This window comes from Brachyhypopomus gauderio, unplaced genomic scaffold (assembly GCF_052324685.1).
Source record: "Brachyhypopomus gauderio isolate BG-103 unplaced genomic scaffold, BGAUD_0.2 sc75, whole genome shotgun sequence".
NCBI lineage: Eukaryota > Metazoa > Chordata > Actinopteri > Gymnotiformes > Hypopomidae > Brachyhypopomus > Brachyhypopomus gauderio.
In genome coordinates this window covers 1270241-1290000 of record NW_027506896.1, presented here as the reverse complement: position 1 = coordinate 1290000, position 19760 = coordinate 1270241, and the positions used below count along the sequence as shown (strand labels likewise).

Genomic DNA, 19760 nt, shown 5'->3' with positions numbered 1-19760 from the left:
ATCTGGCGCTGATACATTTCTGTGTTGGTGTTTATGTTGGACTCTGTGCCTGCATTAATCTGAGGTGTGTAAACCTGTGGATATTGACAGTGGTTTTATACATCAGTGTTGTGTTTACATAATAATCACCATTGTCACCTTGAAGCATATCTGATGCATATTAGTCATCATCATCATACAGATTTGCAAAAATATCCCAAACCTCCTGTTCTCCTGCCTTATTAAGACACAATGTTAAAAGATGACTTGATTTAACAAGCTTATTAAAGACAAGCATTCAGACTGACAAGGTCCTGAGAAAACAAGTGTTTAGTCCATATGCATTGTGATTTCCTCAGGCGCTCTCTGCCAGGAAAATGTTTGACAAGGAAAATGGATCTGGGTCATTCCAGGGATCCAAAACCCACCCAGTGTCTTCATCGTAATGTCCACTACACTCCCCTCTGTGAAGCATCCCAGCAAAAACCCTCAGTTCAGCTCTCCCTCTTCAAAGTGTTTTAATCCACTAGTTAAGGAGTTTTCCGCTAAACCCAAAAAGAGTGAGAGAGAGGGAGAGACTGAGAGAGGAAAGGGGTGAGAGAGGGAGAGAGAGGGAGACAGGACGAAAGAGTGAGAGATAGGGAGAGAAAGTGAGTGTGAGAGAGGAAAGGGGTGAGAGAGGGAGACAGAGGGAGAAAGAGTGAGAGAGGGAGAAAGAGGGAGAGGGGGAGAGAGAGTGCATTACAAAGGCTCCTTGAGAGAGGGGGATAAATGGTCCGGATTAGTCTACAGTACACACAGCTCCTTTATGTATCAACAGGCTCCTGACCCAGCTTTCCTCCTACAGCAGTCAGGGACCAACAACCAAAGGAATTTAGCTATTACAGTCATTACGGTAAACGTGACTGTAAACGTGACTGCATTAGAAATACTGTAAATAACGAGGTATCACAGAATGGGTATGTGAAGACTTTATTATGCAGGTTTCATATGCAGCCAATGGACATCTGATGTGGGACTGAAAAATGTAAACAGAAAAACAAAAAAACAACCTGGAAAGGTCAAAGTTCATAAAGTTGGAAAAGTTTAAAGAGCCATGAGGAAATCACAAAGCATCTCATTCATGTATTTCCTCTCTCACACCCTAACCAGAACGAAGCATCTCACAGACCCAAAATTATGTAAGGACTTCTCAGCACTGAAGTCTTTGTTCTGGACGGTGGTCATAATTTGGGACAGGGTTCTTCATTCTCCAGCATGTTAGACTGTACAGTTAGCAGTTACTGAGTTATTCATGAAAGTCACTTTTTTTGCAATCAGTCGATAAAATGCAATTGTTTTAAGTACCGTAAATATTTAAAACATTTGGGTTGAGATGTTTTAAATACTGGTTCAACCCGTTTCATAATTTCCTGTGGCTTCTGTTTGAAATGCAGATGAAACCCAGTATGTCCACACACTTCACACACACACACACACATACCCACAGTGTTAGAGGTCACGTGTTCTTTCTGTCACTTTCCAAAGAGAAACCAGTACAGCGTGAGTAAATGCAATAGAGACTTGGGGGGAAAGTGACTGGTTGAAGACACTAGATGGAAAGAGATTCTACTTGTATACCTCTCATTTCATGGCACCATGGTTTGTTAAATGTAATGTACTGAGTTCTGAAGCATTCAGTCTGTTCCCATCAGCACCCATCTGTAAAGGCCAGCGAGAGAGTTCCACGGTTGCCATGGTTCTGCAGAGGATCGTTATTCCTAACAACTTACCAAAAAGTGATCATCACACAGAGATCATCATTACTGGGAGAGACGCTCTAGCCAAAATTCTCAGAGCAGACGGCACTCACAAGACACAGTGTCTTTCACAAACGGAAAGCACTCTGTTCACCTGTAAGTGTATTGACATTCTTGTGAAACCAGTGAAACCAGTCTGACTAGCTGCATGGAACACACACACACTGGTCTTTCCTCGTTTAGGTCAATAATTTCACTTTCCGCATTTATTCTTTCAAAGTATGATATGGCATCAAAATCACTTCCTGAAGAAATCCCCTCCACTGCTTCCCTTAAGAAGTAGTAGTAATAAGTCATGGCCAAGATATGTGAGCGGTGTAGTTACAGGACGTCTGAGGTATATGCACACCAGTACTGGCAGCAACCACACCTGTGGTAATTCTCAGGGAACCTCAAGGTGTTTATTGTGGTGTAGGTGGCACTGTGGCCTTTCAGTTTGGCCCATAACTCGTCCATCACTCTGCGCTTGCCAATCATTCAACTTTAATATAGCATGTGAATCATATGAGTGTTTAGCGTCATATCTTATTCATCAAAGGTAAGAAAAGGTTAACAAAATACAACAAAACAGAGATAACATCAGAAAATGCAACAAAATAATTTTGTGACCTGTAGGCCAAGCCTTTATCATGAGTCTCTTCAGGAAGTTCATTACAGCGTGATTAAAACCAAAGCAGGTTGCATTGAAGTCATGTGCAAAAACTGAAAATACAGAGCTATGATTACACCACTAACCCGAAAATCCCCCAGTACAACTTCATGAAGGGCCTTCCATTGTATACTACAGCTGAACACTGATAAACTGAACACTTACACTTAAATTAATATTCCTGAGGATGTCAGATACAGTGTGACAGAAACTAGTGGTAGTAGTCTCACCAGTAAGAGTAGTCTCACTCAAATCAGACACAATTTCCACCATTTCTATTTACTTATTTGTTTATTTGTTTACAGTTGACACTTTATAATACATTCCTAGGCTTAAAACACAAATACCAACCTTTCACCAGGCAAGGTACATTTGAGAACACGTTTTTACTATTCAAGTATTATATTATTCAAGTACTATTGAAGAAAATAACATCCCTCCTTAGAATTATATCCAAATCATCTGGATGTCTAAATGAGCTCATTCCAATAAGTAGAATTAATTATGGCAGCAATTAAGATTATTCATGGCAGGACTTTTATTTTATGATTGGGAAGTTCTCTAACTGTACTTAGGCCTTGAGGGAGGTGAATGTGTGGCAGGACTCCAACAACAGCTAAACGTATAAACATTTAAAAGTTGTGTTTTCTGTTCAACGATGTTTACTTGTCTGATAAAACATAAAACATCTTCAGCGGGTATGTCATGACATTATCACCAAAGATGACGTTTCTGTGGCAGCAAATGTAAGAAATAAGCATGTATATGTATATTTGTGACACATTATCATACATGCCACCATATAAGAGACACAAGAGAACTCACCCTTTGTTCTGCCAACTGCAGGACAAGGATAAATATTTGATGATTTTGAGAGCGTCACCCATCTAGCTCACACCCCACTCAGAGTCTACTGAATGCGTCATAGGACACATGGGTGTGTCTTCATCTTCCAGTCCTTATACAGCTTCTCTTTGTTTACTACTGCCAAGACAATCTTTCTATCTCGGCTTTTGTACTGAGTTGCCCCCACACACAGGACACATGCGTGGCAGACGTGGCATGAGGGTGTGACAAGCCGAGACAGACTTCTGAACCGCATCTTTTACCCATGTGCTGTTTAGGTTACAAATAAATATACACATGGTCCCCCCTCACTCTACACACACACACACACACACACACACACGCACGCACGCACGCACACACGCAAACACACGCACAAACACACAAGCACAAAAACACAAACACAGTGACACTGATCCACACCCCACAACCGTGTCATGAACTACTCATTCAAATTTCATCACATATGACCAGGGCAAACACAGACTGTTAAGTTAGTTAAACTCTGCATTGTCACACACCTAATATATTCTGCACATGCCACCAAATATGAAGTAAAACTAGTCCCTCCTACAGGCTCACACGCACACAGATAGACACACCCCTTTTCCATAGATACACCCCTTTTCCATAGACACACAAAGGTGTTGCATCATACTGTTCAGGGCCGTGTGTTCCCAGAGCCCAAACATTATAGTGTTAAGATCCTATTAAATGAGAGAGAGCATTCAGGGTCATATTCTCTCTCAGCTAAAGATGATCGCTATGTTATGGTGCTGTCAGAAGATCCAGGCCTGGTTAGCCAATCCAGAGCTCTGCTTATGCATGTGTACTGAAATGGTTCCCAGACACTCCACAATGTCTGTCCTGCCACTCTAGGTTAAAATGTGTCTTTCAGACTTCAGTTATCAGACTCCAACCATTAGACTTCTGCTGTCAGACTGTGTTTATCAGACTACTTCTATCAGACTGCTGCTATTAAGTTATACAACATGCTTACCTCACCTGTCTAATATGAAAAGATGATTACCACCTGCACTGACCCTGCCACTTTCTTCTCTTTTGTGGCCTGTATACTTTATTATTATATATGGTACGCTACATTATACTGCTGTTGCTGACACTCAGATTTTCCATTTGGGATCAGTGCAGCATCTTCTCATTGTAAGGTACTGTTTCATCATCTTCTTCTGAAGAGAAATGCATTTTTATGTGATTGTAGGTTTCGATTACCAGTTGACATTGTCTGATTTTGCTCCAGTAAAGAGAGGTAACAAAAAATACAGGAACATCTATCTGTAAACTCATAAATATAAACCAGTGAAGCCATAAACACCTCCATCGGACAGGAACAGTATCAGACAGGTATGCCATCAGGCTCTATAAGAGCAAATCAGACTAAATAGTAGGTAACTACAGAGACCGAAGGCTTCATCAGAGACACTGATCACGTCCTCCAGGACACATGCAACAAAAAGCATAATGTGACAATATTTTCTTATAATTACCATGTACTAACAACACTAATATATAATGACATTATAACAGTTGTCAGACAGTCATTATGTCATAATATTCAAACGTTGATGAGCTGCACAACCACCGCCTCTGTGACGTATACTGACAACACACTGCAGCAGCAATTATGATGCTGCCTCTCAAACATGTGGCTGTGGTTTTGAACGGAGCTTTGTCTGAAAATCCGGTACCCAGCCTGACAACCGTTGGCCACCGTCCACACTGCAAAGGCAGCCTGGTTTGAGTTATGCACGGGAAGAGGGTGAGCTAGTGCGGAGTTGGTGCGGTGTGGTTTTAGAAGCCAGCCTGCAGTCAGATGAACTGTATGTTCCATACCAACCCAACCAGTGGCATCGTGTCTGGAACATTCCAGCTCCTGGCGTGTTCTACATTAACGTCTGGACTCCTTAACTATGAACTAGTGTGTGAAGGACTGCACTAACATTGTGCTGGTCCAGGGGTTACAGGACCTTAGCGTGTCTATCTAGAAATATTTAAATAGGTAAAGATATTGTACAGTGGAACATTGAGCAAATATTGTCTACACAAAAATGTACATGTGCACTGGTACTGAACTGAAGACACCCCCACACACAAACACACAGCCCCAAATTCATACACACATGTAAATGTGCACACACACACACACACACACACACACACACAGATACACACACACCATTTCCTATTTTAAATAAGAAGTATGATACTTGAGAACATAAAACAAACAGTCACATGACCTAACTGCAGTTAACAAATCAGTGGACAGGCTGCAGGTGCGTCACCCAATCAGAAAACAGCTAATACCTCAGCCAATAATGAGGTTAATAGCAGATGGCTCTAAATCAGTGAGTATACATGAGAGATCTACAGAGATGATAAACATTAAAGACACTGAATGACCCCTGTCATTTTGGTGTAATATTTAAAGACTATTTGCCCCTCAAAGGCTGTTTTTCAAAGAATCAAGATTAGTTCTCAGAAATATGAATGTGAAGCTAGACTAAAGCAATGCCACAAACAGACCTTGTAAACAAGTCCAGAGCGATTTAAAATCTCCCCAAATAGCTGTGTTATGCAGGTATGCTTTCAATTAGACAGACCAGCTCCATATCCTACATCTTCACATCAGTTATACGAACTTTAAAAACCAAATTAGCCCAGGATCTTTCATTCAGTGCAGACCACACTCCCCCCAGGGCATGGGGAGATACAGAAAGTCCTCATTAAGATTTAATCTTTTGCATTACATAACATTCAAATGTAAAAACGTAATGGAACATCTTGCTTTGAGACAAGAATTTCCAGACACACATACTGTATACGTGCATGTGTACATGCCCTCTGAAGAAAAGTTTTGTCCTCAGGACAGAGTCCTCCAAAGGTTGGAGATTACAGCCGTGCCGTGACCCACCATGACCACACGCATGTGAGTGCAATTGCGACTCATTCAGATTAGATTACAGCACAAAAGGAAATCTAATCTGAGTTGATGGTGAGAGAATATTTGGCAGCTGTGTGCACACAAAGCCATGGATTGGCCTGTCCCAGTGCGAATCAGTGCACGAACACCGTGGCGATACACAGAAGGGAGCATGTGAGCAGGGTCCTGCGAGACCTCGCGTCATTAGTACAATCCTGCTTCATGCTTCAGGAAGGCAGCTGTAATAATGGAGGAGCAGTGTGTGTCTATTTGTGCATGGAGAAACCTTCATATGAGGACCTGCGATTTGCTAACGGTGTTCTCGTGAGAGAACGAAAGAGCAGAGCATCCTCATTACAAATGTTGAACTCCAGATGGTGAACATGAGGCTCCTAGTGCAAACACAGTCGCACTAATGGTACAGAAAAGTGGGAAAGCTGCTTCACACTATATAAGTGATCAGATTGCAGTACTGGACAAACGCCTACACAAATATTTGTGAGGATTAAGACATTAGAACTGCATGTACAGAGCCCAGCACACTCAGGACAGGCTCTGTGCCAGAGCTTCACAATACACCTAACAACGCTTATAGGACCAACGTAAACACGGTGTCGAATGAAGCCAACTGAGATTTTCTTTTCAGCAAGCTTAATGAAAGCTGTAAATGCTGAAAGACTTGACTCTTCTGCTCAAGAGTCAGGACACTAAACTGCAGAGGTGGGGACTCGAGTCACATGACTTGGACTCGAGTCAGACTCGAGTCATTAATATTAAGACTTTTGACTTGACTTGAAAAAATATTCAGAGACTTAGACTTGACTTGGACTTTTACACCAATAACTTGGGACTTGAATTGGACTTGAACCTGTTAACTTGCAAAGACTTGATTTTTTTTTACCCCAAATCTAAATTTTAAAACGCATATTAATATTCATAAAGTGCGCCCCATTAATTTCATTTCCGTCCTTCTGACGCAGACCGGTGTTACACCAGATTCTGTGAGCGTCGAGTTTTGTGACCACAGGGGGCGCTATTTCACAGTTTCTGTTCAGAGGCACAAACGCTTTACGAATGCTACGAAAACTACGCTGATGCACTTTCTTTACTCGTTTTGTTGGTGTCCACGAGGCAAAATATGACAGATGTTTATATTTACATTTATCGTCTCTTAATTACATAAATGTACTTAAACAAGATTTACCATCCCCTCACCATTGCAGCCAACAAAGGAATCATGAATGGGATGTACAGGTGAGCCTTTTTAACTGGGGTCACCAATTCTGACGGCAGCCATCAGAATATGTGACCCCACTGAATCTCCAGGTAACAATAGTAGCCTACACCGTGACCCCACAATAACAGAAAACAATGAAAAAATAACCCTAACCTTTTATTAGTCTATATTTAAACATTTTATCCAAATGTTTAGAATAACCATTCGTAATGACAGTATCTTGCTTACGATGAAGCTTGCTATTTTCGTGTAAAATGATGTAACGAAACATTCTTGTTTAAGTACATTTATGTAATTAAGAGAAGATAAAATGTAAATTATCTGTCATCTTTTGGCTGGCGGACACCAACAAAACGAGTAAAGAAACGCATCAGCGTAGCATTCGTAAAGCGCTGGTGCCTGTAAAAAAAAAAGACTCGAAAGAACTTGAAATTCCAAGTTTCAGACTTGGGACTTGACTTGACGGTTGCCTGTCTTGACTCGAGACTTGACTTGAGTTGACTGTCTTTGCTTGAGACTTGACTCGGGACTTGAGGATAAAGACTTGGACTTACTTGAGACTTGCAAAACACTGACTTGGTCCCACCTCTGCTAAACTGTCAGGACACTAAACCTCCTACCATGTTAGGCTATGGGGCCTTTAACATCTCCTTGTCCAAAGCAGAATCACAGAGATATCAAATATCCTAGACTACATGTGTAAACACTCCCACACCTGATCCTTCAATTAAACATCAAAAGTCTGAACATCTTTTCTTTAACTTCGAAGAAAAAAGAGAGATGATTATATAAAGAGCATCTCAAGTGAAAAATAATCTTAATAAACAGCAACACATTCGCATGATACATTTAGAGGAGTGTTTCATTTAATAAATGCCACATATGTAAATGTAATGTAAACTGAACAGTGTAAAACATTTTTATAACCTTTGAAAGAGAATTTCCAGCAATGAGCATGATACAAACAACATGCAGTTAATGGGCACCTAGGGCGGGCTGTGCTGGATTACAGGAAGTCTGTGTTGGTGGATGTGGTTGGGCCTCCTTGTCTAAACTCGCCACAGCTCAGATAAGCCTCACACAGCCCAGCCTCACACAGCCCAAACCCAACACATCTCAGCCTCACACAATCCAACACAACTCAACACAGTACAGCCCAATACAGCGCCCCCTCAGCCTGTCAGCCCAGTACATCTGACAGCATAATACATAATACCCAAGCCACATGTAGACCATGTCCCTAGATGAGTAGAGTACGTTCTGGGAGTTCTTCAGTAGCACTGCAATACTTTAATTTATATACTCAATGACATGCTGCTGGCATCGGACTGGTAATTCCTCTCTCCTCTGGCAGTTTGTTTAAATACAGACGTGAATGAAGCATTCGACCCCTGGCCATGATATTTTAATGGGCAGGACTGAACTACGATCAGTTTGTGCACAATGTAAATAACCTCTTATCTTATTTCAGTCTCTTCTCGATACGTCTTATTGAATCTGTATATTTAGGCCAGTGATATTTACAGGAAATGGTACTAAAACCCTTCGGGTTACCATTCACACTGGTTTATTATCTTAATCAAGTCTCTAAACCTGCAGTTTTATAATTTAAGAAACTTAACCAAAATGTGACATATGCTAATCTGATCTGATGCTAAGGAATTAGTCTGTGACTGAATGACCTATATATTAGATTACTGCAGTGAGCTGCTGGCTAGTTTCCCTGCGTTGAGAAGCAGAATACATTAGCACAAGGTCACACTACTCCTAACACTGCATTCACAAACATGGCCAACGCTGACAAACTCTCACTTACATGCCCTTATTTATCGCCGACATGCTCTTATTTTTTATTTAGTTATTGCTCACACTGTCGTATTTGCTTATTTATTGCCTACACAGTCTTATTTATAATGTTTCCGTAGTCTTCTAAAGTCCATTCAGAATGAACCTCAGGCCTGGCAGGCTCACTGTTCATTTCTAGTACTGCATACACTGTGGATGGTGGGAAATGTTTTTCTTATGTAGACCATAAAAGGTCCAAGACAGGTACACCTGGCAGCTCTACAGGTGCAGCTCTGCAGGTGCAGCTCTACAGGTGCAGCTCTGCAGGTGCAGGTCTACAGGTGTAGCTCTACTGGTGTAGCTCTGCAGATGCATGTCTACATGTGCAGCTCTACCGGCATGGTTCTGCATGTGTAACTATACAGGTGCAGGTCTACAGGTGCAGGTCTACAGGTGTAGCTCTGCTGGTGATTTTAAACTCAGATTAAATATGAGTGTGTAGGCCAGCCTAAGCTTTGCATATCTGACAGTTTTATTGTCATCATAATCATAAAGAAGGCACTTTGACATTTTGTAACTAAAATGATAAGTACTATATAAATACATATTACTATTTACGTTGGTGTTCTACTTTAGGAATGACAGCTGTTGATTCTGCATTAGCTCTGTATGTACTAGCACCACTGCACTAGACATAGATCAGCCAATAGATATGGTGGAAATGTATGCATGTTCTGGAAACAGATAATCAGAGTCATATTTGACCAAGACCTTCAATTCCAGTATAACATCAAAAAACATCTCACAGTCTTCTTGCTGACTCTTCCATTGCAGAGACGACTTCATGCGTCTCAACAGTGTCAGTCAGTCGTGCTTTGCTCCAGCCAAATGTCTGAGTCGAAGTGTGATTCACAGAGCCACGAGGCGTTCTAGTTTAGGACCTATTCCAAACCCATAAACCTCAGGAAGAATTCTGGTACAGCCTGGAACACAAACATTGGTGGCTAGGAGATCTGTCCCTGCGTCACTCCTGACTTTGCTCAAGGACTTGGCACTTAGAGTATCCTTTTCTGGAGGGGAAAACTGAATCAGAAAAGAAAGGTGGATGACTCATGTTCTGATGTATTTGTTCTTCAGTTAATTCTAGATTACTTACCGGCTGTTCAGTGTAAACACGGGATCAGTTGCTCAGAAGTAGAATCTGTTATAGACTGTAAATAGTACGACAGACCACTACAGTTTGGATTTTACAGCTGACAAGAGTGGGAGCTGAGAGAAATGTTTTTAGAGTTTATGGAACTACATCACAGTGCCACGATACACAACCAGCTAAAAGTGTAGAAGCATGTGGTGGTGCTCCAGAATAACAGGAGAGGACCTTGAGGAAAGTATGTGTCTCCAGTCCAAAATGACTTCCAGAAGAACTTTACAGGCCTGGTGAATTTCCACCGTTATCCGCAGTATCACGAGGCATGTTGAAGTCCCCACGTGATGTTTCAGTGGACATACTGTTGGCATTCCCGGCCTGTAACGTAGCTAAAGTTTTGCAAATGTAGCAAAATTTTACCAAAATAAAATAATGAATCAGTTAGTTGATCCCTTGAGCCCTTTGTCAATAAACACACTACTGTCCATTACCTCTTAAAGAGAACTCATGTATGCATGTTTATTTTAACAACATGTTTTTATGTTTATTTTAACATGTTTATTTCAAACCTGTAGAGATGTTAGAAGGTGAAGGATAAAGTGTATTTTGAGAAAATACCTCCATTTCCGGCTCACCCAAATCTCCAATAACTGTGTGGCCACTTTAAGCTTACTAAGAAATTCATGTAAGAGGAAGAACGTTTATTCTTCTTCACCAAAAGGAAAACAGATGAGCAAACCCTTGCTCAACGTCTGCTGACATGTAAGGGAACATTGCACCCTATCGTACAGAAATGGTATTGCAAGTTGTTTTCTAGCATTTTGTCATCGGCTTATGATTCTTGACAAAAGTTTAGTAGTGACAGGGAAGAAAGAACAGAAGGTTATATTCTTTTATATCTACTTGATATGTTACACAGACTCACGTAACCTCACATAACTTCAGTCATTTATATCAAAGCCTATATACCAGAGGTGGGGACTCGAGTCACATGACTTGGACTCGAGTCAGACTCGAGTCATTAATATTAAGACTTTTGACTTGACTTGAAAAAATATTCAGAGACTTAGACTTGACTTGGACTTTTACACCAATAACTTGGGACTTGAATTGGACTTGAACCTGTTTACTTGCAAAGACTTGATTTTTTAACCCCAAATCTAAATTTTAAAACGCATATTAATATTTATAAAGTGTGCCCCATTAATTTCATTTCCGTCCTTCTGATGCAGACCGGTCCTCTGCTTTTCCACACTCTGTACGTGTGTGTGTGCGTGAGCTGCAGCACAACCAATCAAATGGGGGGTTGGCGAACGTAAATTTTTACCGGGCGGGGTGTAAAATGGACACAAATTAAGTATTATATCGCGATCGATCGATCGCCAGTGGTTGGTGCCAGAGCGAACTAGTAACTCATTGAATCATAGATGTGGATCAGAGGTAAATAAACTAGATTTTTTTCCGGCGTGAGAAATCGGATGTGTGGCGTGAGAGCGTGTGAAGACGGTCAAATGCGTGTGTCTCACGCTCAATGCGTGAGGGTTGGCAACCCTGGGTTCTGTATCTGAACTCGGGGAAGAGAGCCTCTCTCTGTCACCATCATAATATCCAGTTCTATCTCAGCATGGATTGTGTATTTGAAGACATCTACATCGAGAAAAAAATATATTGACAAAAGTGGAGCGAGTTTTCAGCTATGGGGACATCATTCATCGTGCACAAATGACATACAGACTTTTGGCCAGCAAATGCAATGCAGAATAGTTTACTGAAATGTCTAAAGTTGCAGATTCCTGTTAATTGTTCAGTTCTTATATTTGTTTGTCTTGTGTCACTCACACATGGACACACATGTTCTCCAAGAAACCAGATAAGAGAAGAGAGGGAAAAATGCTGTTATGGTTCTTTGTATTGTACTGTGAAAATATCAGCACTTTTTATTTGAACATGGAGTTCTACTTATGACTTTTTCACAGAATATTTATTTCTGGAAAATTGTAGTTTAAAGTATGAATATTTTTGCAGCTAAGTTTAACAAATTGAACTGTGCAATAAAGAGGTGTATTTTTAATTTTTTTAATACTTCGTGTTTTCAGTTGCACATGTTTTATCAAGATTTGAGGAGAATTTAGATTTAAAAAATAATTTACAATTTAAATTTATTTACATTTAAAATATACCTGCAACATTGGTAAAAAAAAAAAAAAAAAAAGACTCGAAAGGACTTGAAATTCCAAGTTTCAGACTTGGGACTTGACTTGACTGTTGCCTGTCTTGACTCGAGACTTGACTTGACTTGAGTGTCTTTGCTTGAGACTTGACTCGGGACTTGAGGTATAAAGACTTGGACTTACTTGAGACTTGCAAAACACTGACTTGGTCCCACCTCTGCTATATACATAATTTATTTCAAAGGTTATATACATTTCAACCAACCGTTACTTGCCATTTACTTCACCAGCCGCAAGTGTCCCCTGAACTCTTCTGGAGTCTTAATCCAAATCACAGCAACCTTTCCGACAGCTTAGGGGACATGGAAGAGATGGAGAATAATACACTCTTGAAACTTGGCGTTAAGAAAAATTTCAAGTAAATCACATTCCTTATTCCATTTTCATCAGAATCGTGTTGCATGCCTACAAAGATGCGGTTCAATTTGAAGTAATTCTGAAGAGTGCAAATATCAAACAGATGCTAAACAATTTCTAAATCTAATAATAACAAGCACGAAGCCTGGCCCAAAATGCAACGCTGCCCTCTAGTGGAAATGTAAAATAATGTTAGTAATCTTTTCTTAATCGCCCTGCATACAATTTCTGTGCTGAATTACAGAGGATTTCAGTGATTTACAGTAGCCGTACTGGTCCTCACATTCCCTCCCTGCACTTTGAATTACCAGTGTGTATGAAAGGTGCTATATAAATGAAGTTGCCTTGCCTCCCATTGTGATTTACATACTGGATTCATCTGGACCTTTTCTGCAGTTCATCCAAGAAGAAATGGTTGGAAGATTCCAGAAGAGTGCAGCTGTTTGGGTCACCTGTTCACCATCATCACTAGAACATCAGGAGATGTCGTCATCACTAGAACATCAGGAGATGTCATCATCACCAGAACATCAGGAGATGTTATCATCACCAGAACATCAGGAGAGGTCATCAAAAGCAGGTACAGATTGGTTTAGTTTGGGCATGTAGGAGAAGTACTAATCCCACACTCTAATCTGCCCAAACTATTCACAAATCTCTCAGAGAACCTCAAATACCTCAGTTACAATTTGCTACAATAATGGAGTCTCTGCCAAGCCCAGACCTTCTCATCATCTTTGGTACCACCAAGTACCATTTTCTGATGGGTCATAATGCTAAACCACTGTGGCTGGTTCTGTAATGTTTCCATAATTAATTTTATCATCAGTTGCCGATGTTGTAAATGTTAAAACTTGTTGACATGAAAATGAGGATTCTCCTCAGTGTATCAGTATCTCTCTCTCCCTCTCCACCCTTACATACACCCACCATCTCTGCACCTCACAAGATATTCTTTGAATATTTTCACACTGCATTAATCCTTATTCAACATCCTGCTTGTTTCTGAGGTCAACGAAATACCTCTTGTAACTTGCATGTGATCGTAGAGGTCAGGGTTGTAATATCACATTAATGAAAAAATTATGTAAAAGATTAGCACAATTATGTAATCATCATTGATATTGTCGTATTACAACAAACATCAGTGTAGTTCAGTTATTTCCAGTGCTGGTACTGGAACCCAGTGTCTCACAAGCATTACCTGCTGTGACACACCTGACACTTGAGAAAGTCTGGGTAGCAATAGACTGTGTAATCCATATCATGCAATCAGATCACAGAACATGATAATAAGCCTAGGATACTTACAAAAGAAGATAACTGGCAGGGATTTGATCATTGGATTCTAGGGGTTACATTTTGGATTACTTTAAAATGTGCTCAGGATAGGATTGTGAACATAATTTCATATATACCAAAAACACAGTCACCAGCCACTTTTATGTCTAAGGCAGAGCTTAATTTGAGCCGGATCCTGCCAGAACAGGATCCGGGAACTCTTTCATTTTGAAGCGTGCGTTCCGGGAACTGTCTGCCTCGATCCAGCAAAATATTATACCGCCAGTGTAACAATTTACGCTTGCGTTCCGGCAACGTTTGATTTACAAATTAAGCCCTGGTCTAAGGTGTATCTACACACACACAGAACTCTTCATTAGGATCACCGGTCCTAAAGAACCATATCAAATGTGCTCTGATGCTAGAGGGTGATCACAGGACCAGTGTTGAGTGGTGATCATCTGGGCAGTGGAGCGTTCTCAAGAGACACCTGTCACTGCCGCAGGAGTGCCACAGTCGTGGGTCATACGGTGCGCTGACATGAGTGAAGTGTGCTGGCCGTGTTGTTGTAGTGTCAGCAGTTTAATGTCTCCACTGCTCTGAGAACAGTCTCTTACCCACACATATCAGGCCACAGGTCTGGGATCAGATCCTCATGTGTCTCCCTTCTGCAACCAAGAAACAAAAAAGTGGTCAATTTTAGTTTTGAACATCCTTAATAAATGCTTGTTTTAGTTGGCTGCAATGTCATCTAGAGCAGTGGTCCCCAACCTTTTTTGCACCATGGACCGGTTACATGTCAGACAATATTTTCATGGACCAGCCTTTAAAGTGTAGGGGGTAAATACGATGAAATAAAATGACTGGCATAAAAACAAATATAAACCGCATAAAAATAAAACTGTGTGGCCCTGTACCAAATGACCCACAGACCGGTACCGGTCCGCAGCCTGGTGGTTGGTGACTGAGCTAGACAATATTATTCCATAAATGCAAATGAATAGCCACATGTCTATATGAGACCTACACTGTAATGACAGAATAAATAATAATCTTCTGGCATATATTGTATTCTGTTTTATTTTAGCCTTCGTTTGCTTACTACACTTTTGTGACTTCTTCTAAATTGGCAATAGGCTACTGCCTATAAGCAACAGCTGAATGTTTCTGGTGGAGGTTCGAGATATTTTTGAATTAAGGATTTCTGAAATTACTAATAGTAAATTAAGACAGAATATTTCAATTGGCCTTACTTTATAGCAGCTTCTAATATTTAATATTTGTAAATATGAATACTTGGACTCATAAAAACATAAGAAGAGATCTCAAACTCATCAGATTTAATTGAAAATGTATATGTAGTAAAATAGTTACTAAAATGGTTATAGATATGTAATTTACAACTGCTGATTTGTTATACGGTATACGTTACAACGTTGTATGGTTTTTTTTGTTCCAGTCCAAAAGTCTTAAGAAAATTAAGATAATCTAAGTCTAAGCAGCAAACGGGTAAACGTATTCCATATAGAGTAACGTCTAACGATTATTCATACCACCACAACGCGGGGTCGTAGTGCTGTCCTTGGTACTGGAATTATCCCGTGAACCTGAAGCTGCCTGCCGCGGACCTGTGCAGCGCGTGCTAACAGGTGCGTGCACGGTATGGCCGGGAGGGGGGTGGGGGCGGGGCTTGGCGGTTCTCGTTTTTCCTTCTGCATTTATTCGCTTGTGTGCGCTTCGCCTGGGGGTTATCGGGTGTCCGCTAACGCCTGGTATCAGCACATGTTATTCCTGTACTCTTTAAGTACTTCACTCAATAGAAGACTTAATAATAATCAGTTGACCATTCCAACGCAATGCACCGTCATTCCTGAGAAATAACGTTTATTGACGAGACATATTTACGTTGTAGGTGCAAATCTGACCTCCAGGACGGCAAACGTTTAATGCCCCTGAGGGGTAGTCTAATAAGTAGTAATTATGAGAGCGTTAAACGTGCTTGATTGGCTTAATTGTAATTAAAAGTACACCAAACAAGACAAAGGGGAAATATAATTTCAGTATTCTAAACTCCTTATGAAAGTTGTACAGGAGCCTAGATCGCTGTGAAGTTAATCAGAGACTTCAGGGTTGCTGGAAACTAGCATGTGTCGTTTTTAATTTGCTGACTACAGCTGGGCTCCTGAACATGAGGGATAACCCCTCCTCCAGCATCTCAGCCTCCTCGTCAGCCGCTCTGAAGCGCTGGTTAAAATGAACTGATCACAGTGAAATACACAGCGGACGTGTCGTCTCGAGGTAAGAGATCCGAACGTAAGCATGTGCTTTGTTTGAATCAGAAACAATCTGTTGGGAAATATGTTGCAGCATAGCTAGGCTCACACCGACATGACATTTCACTAAGTTTAGTTTAGCAACATAAGCGTAGCTATTCCACGAGTCCTCGGCTCCTCGCGGGTTTCCACAGCTGTCATGAATATCACTGATCATGAAAACTTCAAAAATAATAAATTAAGCAATTAATGTTGAAAATACATTCGTCACACAAATGCATTAGGCTTTAAATGATTTTACACAAAGCATAAAGTTTTATGCAGCAGGAAAAGGTTAACGAGTTAACGCCCGGAATTAATAACACGCACATGGTTTCTGGCTGGAATCCAGCCTCACAGAGACATGACTTAGGGTTTTAACAGCTGGGCAGTTGTCAGCTAAATGTTTTCTTGAACTTAATAGTCTACTGTTAAACTTAAATGGGGTTTTAAAACCGGCATATATAGTAAAACAAGGTTACAAGGTAAACAAGGTAATCAAAGAACTTTGAGTGTGTGTGTGTGTGTGTGTGTGTGTGTGTGTGTGTACATATATATAGTATACACACACACACATTATATATATATATATATATATATATATATATATATATATATATATATATATATATATATATATATATATATATATATATGTGTGTGTGTGTGTGTGTGTGTGTGTGTTTCCAAGCTCATCTTGGAAAAATCTTGTGATATTGTTGTGATGAATTGCATTGGTGATCACTTATATCCCTGCCCTTAGGTACCGCACACACAGGTATATGTGAATTCTCTGCATACCACAAGCAAGGCATAGTAATCTGTACCCAAATCACCACTAACAACAATAAAAATGGCGGAAATTTCTGACCACTTAAAGCCAGACACCTACAGTGGCAAAACCTACATTTCAAAAAGAAGCATCAGAAAGACCTTTGTCACTAAGAGGCGATATGTGTCAGCAGAGAGTGAGATGATGACTTGCAGCAGACAAGGGGGTTTTACTCTACACAGTGCGGAGGAAATGTCTTCGGATGGTTGTGTCAGTGCAGTGGTTTACCTGAGTCCAGCCACCTCTCACGGACGGAAATTCTCTGAGAGTTTGGGAGAACTTTCCTGTGTAGAAAAGGGAGCAGCACACAAGGCTGAAGATGTTAGTAAGAAAGCTGGATCAGATCAACATGTTAGAGTCTTAGCCAATCACATGGCAGGGCAGGATCCCAACTGTTCAACCAATCACACAGCACAGCGGTATCCCAGTGTCTCAGCCAATCACATGGCAGAGCCAAAACCCAGCACCCAAGCCAGTCATGCACAACGGCAGGATCCCAGTGCGTCAACCAATCACATGGCAGAAAAGGATCTTGGTGCATCAGCCAATCACATTGCTGGGACTGAAAAGGTGCCTTGCTTTATGGAACAAGAAACAGCAGCAGATCGAGACGTAGCCAAGGTTTCCCGGGAGAACGGAGCAAACCCCCAGACAAAGCAGGTGGCCGGGCCGCTGTTTACATTCAGCGCTATGAAGAAGCGCAGCATTCAGGGGGTTACGGAGAACCGTCCTTACAAGTGCACCTTCTGCAACTGGGCATTCAAGAAATCCAGCAATCTGATCAGCCACATGGAGACCCACAGCGGGCTGAAGCCACATGCGTGTGACCTGTGCGGGAAGGTGTACGCCCACCAGGGGACTCTGCAGCAGCACCGGCGCCTGCACACCGGCGAGAGGCCCTACCGCTGTCCGTTCTGCAACAAAGCGTACACGTGGTCGTCCGACCACCGCAAGCACATCCGCACGCACACGGGCGAGAAGCCGTACGTCTGCGGCGGGTGCGGCAAGGAGTTTGTGCGCTCGTCCGACCTGCGCAAGCACGAGCGCAACCTGCACGGCAACGACAAGCCCTTCCCGTGCGCGACCTGCGGGAAGACCTTCAACAGACCGCTGTCCCTGCTCCGGCACCAGCGGTCCCACCTGGGCCCGCGGCCCTTCCTCTGCCCCGACTGTGGCAAAGCCTTCGCCGTGGCCAGCCGCCTCGCCGAGCACCGCAAGGTGCACAGTGGTGTGAGACCCTTCGTCTGTCCCGTGTGCACCAAATCCTTCACCAAGTCCTCCAATCTATCTGAGCACCTGAGTGTCCACACGGGGCACCGCCCACACAGGTGTGCCGAGTGCGGAGTGGCCTTCGCCATGGCCTCCCGCCTGGCACGCCACCAGAGGGCGCACGCTGCGGCCACGCGGCAGGTCGTTCAGCCGCCACCACCTGCCGCAGCAGCAGTATAATTGCAGTAATCTACACATTCTGACCAATTGTGTAATCTTCATGTGTAATAAACGCAAACATTTATTTCCCTGTGACACCCAGCTGGTCAAACACAATGACCACAATGCCAAGCAATGAAACCTCTGTTTGAGCAACCCGTCAACCACCAGTATTATTACTTCCTTTATACTTCTAGTATTATTACTGTACTTCCTTTTTAGTACTTCAGCTTAGTTGACTAAACAAAGTAAATCAGACTTCTCCGTTATGTAAAAATGTGCTCGCGGACATATTTAGAGGAGTTTGTGAACTAGAGACGGCACCGATCCGATATCACGTATCTAAAGCGGGCCGATATCAGCAAAAATGCTGGATCGGATGTCGGTGAAGACATTTTTAAGGAAATCGATACTGTACCATCACAAATCCTGCCTGGAAATAGCACAGCAGCACAGCGCCTGAGATAACAGCCAGGTTAGTTTTAGCAGGTCACATGAAAACAGCTGGGCTAACTTGACCAGTTTATACACTGCTGTAGTTGATTTATGTTTTATTCACATGAACGATTAAACCCTTTCGTTCAAATGCAAATACCCGCGTACTCATACACGTGCCTTAATTTTGCCTGCCTTGTAACATGTAAACGAGATAAAATAGTTCACTATTCACCGTCATATCAGCGACCATTGGTGATTTGTTTATTTATCCGTTCTTTAAAACAACAACAAACGATCGGACGGCGTCGATTCTGGTTGGACCGTGAAGTACACGGTCGGGAAAACGAGAAAGAGCAACCGAAAGCTGACAAACACACCCGGAGAACCACTACAGTACACGCCGTATCAAAATTAACGAAATTTATGTGTGGCTTCAGTATATTCCAACCGCATTAAAAAACGCGGGGGTCGGTTGGGGGGGGGGGGGGGGGGGGTCGT

General features: G+C 41.8%; 1 protein-coding gene and 1 long non-coding RNA gene across 3 annotated transcripts; one reads left to right on the top strand and one right to left on the bottom strand.

Annotated features, from left to right (window-relative positions):
- Positions 1-12573: 12573 nt before the first annotated feature.
- On the bottom strand, positions 12574-17000 carry LOC143491476 (uncharacterized). 2 transcript variants are annotated; one of them, XR_013125211.1, is made up of 3 exons: positions 14870-17000; positions 13321-13466; positions 12574-12906 (listed from the first exon to the last, which is right to left on the bottom strand). It is a non-coding gene; the product is annotated as an uncharacterized LOC143491476 (long non-coding RNA). The 2 variants fall into 2 exon arrangements; XR_013125212.1 differs by having other exon boundaries at positions 13321-13439.
- On the top strand, positions 16422-19727 carry znf648 (zinc finger protein 648). Its single transcript, XM_076990518.1, has 2 exons — positions 16422-16550; positions 17328-19727. Exon 2 carries the CDS (start codon positions 17418-17420, stop codon positions 18843-18845), a length of 1428 nt encoding a protein of 475 aa, XP_076846633.1. The 5' UTR covers positions 16422-16550; positions 17328-17417; the 3' UTR covers positions 18846-19727.
- The last annotated feature ends 33 nt before the right edge of the window (positions 19728-19760 follow it).